Source organism: Coregonus lavaretus (genome assembly GCF_964263955.1).
Source record: "Coregonus lavaretus genome assembly, chromosome: 37".
In the NCBI taxonomy this organism is placed as follows: domain Eukaryota; kingdom Metazoa; phylum Chordata; class Actinopteri; order Salmoniformes; family Salmonidae; genus Coregonus; species Coregonus lavaretus.
The window spans coordinates 14,159,558-14,165,533 of NC_140024.1; the positions used below are offsets into that span (position 1 = coordinate 14,159,558).

The following is a 5,976-nucleotide window of genomic DNA, read 5'->3' on the forward strand; positions in this document are numbered from 1 at the left end:
TCTGATTGAAGGAGCTGATTGAAAGACCTCCAAGGCTGCCTGCCCTCCTCTCAGACCCTCTCTCAGCAGACTGGGCCCTAAGAGGAGAGGCAGGGAGGCGGGGGAGAGTGTCTGTGCCTTGGTAGAAGTCCTCTGCTCCTACCAGAAAAGCACACTAAGTGACGATGACACACGTCAAGAGTCTGCATCAAGAGAACTAACATAATTAGAGGGAAAAGCATCTATGTGCCGATGCCAGCAATTCAGCACCACAAGTGTGCCTTTAGTCTTTTTTTATTTTTGGGAGAACGCTTTGAAGGTAACAGACCAAAATAGAAATGTGGGGGGAAAGGAGTATGGAGCCAGACAGACAGAGCATAATAAGATGGCTAAGCTCTGGTCACTGTGTCAGACCCTGTGTCTGTCTACCAGACATGGGCTATATATTCTCCCCAGTCTTGGGTTTCGAGAGGAGATGGTTTGGTCAAAGAAGAGAGAAAGTCCAGTGAATGCGATCACCTCTGATAAGGATGGTTCTGAGGGGTTGGTAGGGCGGTAGGAAGATGCAGTCTGAGGGCTTTGGTAGGTGATTCACCAGCTACATACACTCCCTGCTTCTGCATCCATTCCCTGTCAGCCTGGGAGAGAAGAGACCCAATCTCCTGATCACTGGACCAGGAGTTGTCCTGACTGACAGATAGACAGACTGCCAAATAGAGCAGACCTGACCAGCCACCAGACCTGGTAGCTCCTCTGAAAACAAAGAGCTTGTAATCTTATTAGGTGTGCAAAATATCAAACATTCTGGGGCTACATTCCCACTCTTTTCCCCCTTTTTCTCTCTCTCTGATGCTTTCGCTCTTCTGACAGTCTCTTCTGTGGTGTGGACTGCCGTGGTTGGTGCTACTTCCCAGCGTTAGAGCGCCCCTCGATGGACAGTTTGACCTCCTGTGGGATGAAGGAGGGTCGAGAGGAGCCCAGCTGAGGGTGCGCCCCTTCCTCCACCTTCATGCATCTCTGGAGGCCGGGAGCGGACCAGCGCCTCTGAGACGCGCTCAACACCACTCCCACCCCCGCCCCTGGACGAGCAGGACCCTCTGTGTGCAAATAGTAACTGCTCTGGCTCCTAGTGTGCTCTGCTGAAGTCCTATTTGGTCTGGTGGGCATCTCACTCTGCCCAACACCCCCTAGTTGCATGGGCTCCTCTTTATCCCCTCTCTCCCTCTCTCTGTGGACGCGTTCCATCCTGAAGTGAGGCTGTGGCCTGGGCTGCTGGGGGGCAGGGGGCCCCATGGGCTGGCCGATGGCCCCTGATGTGGAGTTTGCTTTGGTGGAAGTCCTGGCTTGGGTCTGCTGCTGTTGTTGTTGTTGTTGTTGTTGTTGTTGCAGGGGCTGTTTCTGCTGCTGGGGCGGCTGCTGCAGAGTGATGGACACACACACGTCTCCTACCTGCAGGAGGTGGCAGGCCAGGCCATAGAGCTGGGCCGTGCGCTCTGGGCTGCAGGAGGACCAGCCTTGGCCAAACACAAAGAAGGGGTGCTCCGGGGGCACGTCGATGGTCACCTTGCTCTGCTGCTCGCCCACTGTGAAGTGCAGCGCCACCAGGCCGGGTCTCTGCTGGCTGGCCCTGATGTCCACCACCATGCTGGAGTCGATCTTCAGCCCCCCGCTCACCTCAGCACTCCGCACAAAGTCCTGAGTCTGCAGGTCCTCCACGCGCTTCAGCTCCCCCGTGGCCAGCTGGATGATGGCCCCCTTCATGAAGTGGGAAGGATTGGAGGGGGCAGGGGTGGGCGCCGGGGCCAGGGCCTGGGTTAGGGCTGCCGCGACTGGGACAGAGACAGGCTGCTGATGCTGCTGCACGGTGGCCAGCTCCACCACTGCCCTGTCTGGAAGGCACACTCTGGCTGGAGATTCAGAGGCTTTAGAGTAGGTGGTGGGGGAGGTCATGGTGACAGCAGAGGTGTCGTCGTTGGTCTGGCTGGGGTAGTGCTGGGGTGGCTGCTGATGTTGGTGGTGGAGGTGGTGATAGTCTAAGGGGACCAGGACTGTCTGTCCATTGGCCAAGATGACCGCGTGGCCTGGCTGCCCTGCCTGCTGCTGGGTTGTCATTCTGGGGTCTCCATACACCGCAGGGTGGATAGCGTACACTGTCCGGCCAGCACTCGCGCCTGCCTCCCCATGAGCCTCTCTGCCTCTCTGGGAGCCCTGGGATAGGTTCAGGGGACCAAAGGACACCTCTTTGCGGCCTCCACTCACGCCTTGGACAGGAGAGGCTAGGCGACCAACCACCTGCTGAACCTTGAGGATGACAAAAGATAAATCATATTAACACATTTCAATCAACCTTTTTATCTTTCAATGTAATAAATTGTTGTGTCTGAGAAAAAGGAAAAAATACTGAAGTTTTGTCCTCCTGTACCTCCTCTCAACCACCATTATTAAGCCTCAGAAAGCAGTGGTTTCCTATCAACTCTAGTCGAGACCACAAACCAGACAATTATTTGTCTTTCCTAGAAGCAGCAGGCAGTGTGTGGATGCGACTGGTTGCCCAATGATCATCACACCCTCAACACAGTAATAAAGGAAGGAAATGGAGGGGAACATGGATATTGTGCAACTGTCACAGCAGAAAAAAAAGTCAAGTGTACTAAATAAAGTCCGTATTTTGGACAATTCAAAACAGTCCTTATTCGAAAACTAATTGAACATAGAACATTTATTTGACTTATGGAGTAGTAACTTAAAATAAGTAAAGTAACTACAACAAAACCTCAAGTCTTACCTCCAGGTCAGTGTCTGGGGTGCTGCGCTGCCCAGGTGAAGCCCTCTCGTCCAGCCTGCGGCTCTTCAGGCTTCTGTCCTGTGTGTGCTCCAGTGCTGCAGAGGCGGATGCTGCCTGCAGCAACCGTGCATTCCTGGCAATGTAGACTGAGTCCTGGAGCATCTCCCTGGCTGCCTGCTCCCTCTCCCCTCCATTCACCTCCCTATCCCTGTCTGTCTCCTGCTCCCCGCTGTAGGGGTCCCTGGGGGCAGGCACAGCCCTGGTGCCCTGAGGGTGGTAAAAGACTGGCACTCCCCGAGGACTGAGCTCTGCGGCGGGCAGCACACCTAGGTGCTGCTGGTGCTGGGCAGGCTGATCCGAGGTCAGCATCAGCGGGACCCCTCCGGATGACCCCACTTTGGCAAAGGCATGGGCAGATACATGGGCCTGGGTAGGAGGGGAGACCACCCCCTCCTGGATGACTGACTGGTAGGGGACCAGGTGGGGCTGGGAGAGGGCGCCTGAGGGGGAGATCAGGGAGCTGGGAACAAAGCCAGGGGGGACTGCATAAGGGACTGCACCGTATGGGGAGTTGACAAACTGGAAAGAGGAGTGGGGGATCTGGGCATAGCCTAGAGGGGGATAGGGGATCCCTGGATGATGCTGTAGAAGAGATGAGGGGACAGTGTAAGCTGGAGAGATATGGCTTAACACTGGGTGTAGACTGGTCTGGGAGTAGGAGACAGAGGGGAGAGCCACCCTATAGAGCATGCTGTACTGGTCAACAGGCAGCCCTTGGAGGCCCTCAGCATGCTCTACTCCATAGTGTAGACCAGGCTGAGCACGCAGCCACTCCTCTGCTGTGCCTCCTCCCTGAGTGTCACCACCGACCCCTGAGCTCTGAGTGGAGGCCACTTCCTCCCCCCCTCCCCCTCCTCCCCCTCCTCCTCCTCCTCCCACCCCACTTCCTGCCCCTCCTCCCGCACTACTACTACTACTGGTGCTGTTGTTGAGATCCCTCTTCTTGGGAGGCAGGCACTCCTGATTGCGCTCGTGACCTGGCTTCATGGCGGTGCCGTGTGGTCTTGTCTGGGCGGGAAAGGCTCTTTACTGTGCAGCACGGGGAGTGGAGCCTGTCGGCCAGGCAGTCAGCACCACAGGAACCAGCTCTGAGAACCTGCAGCTGACCTCGTCCACCGCCTCACCTGGAAACATATTGCAGCTTTAAACTCTTATTCCTTGAATAATTAGGTCTATTTGCCATCATGGATTGACAGGGGTGAGAAAACCAACAGCGCCATAAAGATTAGGCACACACTTCAGCTCATTTTATGGTCTGTGCCATATTGCTTTCTCACCATGGCAACAAGTTGTTTTACTGGCTGAACTGTATGACATAGTGAATCACAGGACAAGAGAGTAATGGAGATACCTCTACACCTCAGCTGCTGCAACCAGAAATGCTTACAGATTATTTTTTTCAGCTAGCCTAATTATATTGTCTTGTCCCATGACACTGCTATGTATTTTTTCCACAGTCAATTGGATTACTAGTAGGAAGCCAGAGGAGGAAAACATAAGGGTGAAGACAGATTTGAGACTGATAAACACCCAGGCATGCACAAACACCTACACAACAAACCCTCTTCCACTCACATTTCCTCCCCTTCTTTATAAAACCTTATATAAACGTGTTAAATGACCCACATTCATATCACATGCCTCACTTTCCACAGCGCAGAGGAGCACAGGACAGCAGGGTGCTTGATATTTTCATAAATCTAGTGCTAATATTTCCCCGAATATAGCCTGTCTTTGACATGTCCATGAAGAAATAACCGTTATTCGCTACAGTAGTATGCTGTTTTCATCTTCCTTGAATAGGAGCAATGATCTCTAGGCATAGATCATGTTTCATTGGACAAACTGCACTATATCTTAGAAAATGTTTAACATCTGATATCAAATTGATTAACCTCTCTTGCTAACGTTAGTTCTCTAGCTAAAACTGCAATTTTTGTTGGGATGGGAGTCAAAAGTAGCAATCTAGATGGGTGTTTCCTCATGTCATTCAAACAAGCTTGAGATTACTCATACTAGCTACAAAACATGATCAAATAATTGGATGACAATTATCTACTGTTCTGGACATAGTTAGAAAAGTTAAGTTTCGTGGGATGAAAATAATAGTGAAATGAGAAGGCCAGGCAACGTCATAATTTATGGCTGGACATCAGCGTACACTAGTAACGTTAATGGCTAGCTAGCTAGCTGGATAGCCATTTCTCAGCTGTTATTATCAGTCTAAAATAGTCAAATATAGTTTCTCCAGACGCCACTACTTCCTGTCTTCTCGTGCACTTACCTCCAAATATCATTGTGGATATGCCTCGAGTGCCTTACGCTTTCGGAACAGTTAATATGATAAGGAAATGTGGATGAAATCAGGGCTGATTAGTCGAGCCCATTTCGGAGGCCAGCAGACGAAAACCCAGTGGCGCTCCTAGATGACGTCACACATAGTAAATTCGATTTCCTGGATGATTTTGCGGCATAGAAATCCGATAATTTTCAATAAATGTAAGCTTCATGGCCAAAAAAAACAACATAGGCACGTTTACCTTCTGCTAGGAACACTTGAATTGACATTTTTCCCCAAATGTCTGCATGCACAATTGAGGGAATTACCTATTTCCCTTCGGAACACACATTGCCTTGTTCCTCTAAATGACAATACTAAGGCAATGAAAACAAGTGGTATTTTAGCCCATTATGGGTCCCTCCTTTAGATTCTTTAGGAGGTGCTTGAATTACGAATGCAGTACTTTCTCAGATTTACAGTACCGGTATGTTATTGTGATGTGTTTTTGCAAATTTCCCGGTTGATGCTCCGAACTTACAGCAGGGGGTGCTGGTGGCATGCTTATTGATTTGAGTTACAGTGTGTACAGTAGCTTTGCATTTTCTTATCCATACACTGACTGTAGTATGACCTGGTTTGACTAATATCAGACCTGCATATAGCATGGTTAATATATTAATTTGAATATCATGTGAATATCTTCAGTTTCCCTCATAAATCTGGGTTGCAGACATTGCTAATCATCTCATTTTGACAGCTTTCCAATCCAGCCCAGTCACAAGCGTTGCAGCCACCTTATTGGGTGTCTGTGAAATACAACAATATTCACACATATCTACCCCCCCACATAACAAAAAACAACAATTTCAGA

The 5,976-nt window shown here is 50.5% G+C and overlaps 1 protein-coding gene across 1 annotated transcript; it reads right to left on the reverse strand.

Annotated features, from left to right (window-relative positions):
* Nucleotides 1–281: 281 nt before the first annotated feature.
* On the reverse strand, nt 282–5,242 carry LOC311111214 (ataxin-1-like). The gene is made up of 3 exons (XM_084153925.1): nt 5,109–5,242; nt 2,765–3,948; nt 282–2,280 (listed from the first exon to the last, which is right to left on the reverse strand). Exons 2-3 carry the CDS (start codon nt 3,809–3,811, stop codon nt 883–885), a joined length of 2,445 nt encoding a protein of 814 aa, XP_084010051.1. The 5' UTR covers nt 3,812–3,948; nt 5,109–5,242; the 3' UTR covers nt 282–882.
* Between the last annotated feature and the right edge of the window lie 734 nt (nt 5,243–5,976).

What these genes read in the sequence shown, in the direction of transcription:
- LOC311111214 (XM_084153925.1), bottom strand. Translation starts at nt 3,811, where the DNA reads ATGAAGCCAGGTCACGAGCGCAATCAGGAGTGCCTGCCTCCCAAGAAG. An exon ending in CCCCAGACACTGACCTGGAG is followed by an intron (nt 2,281 to 2,764) that starts GTAAGACTTGAG and finishes GTCATCCTCAAG; the next exon opens with GTTCAGCAGGTGGTTGGTCG.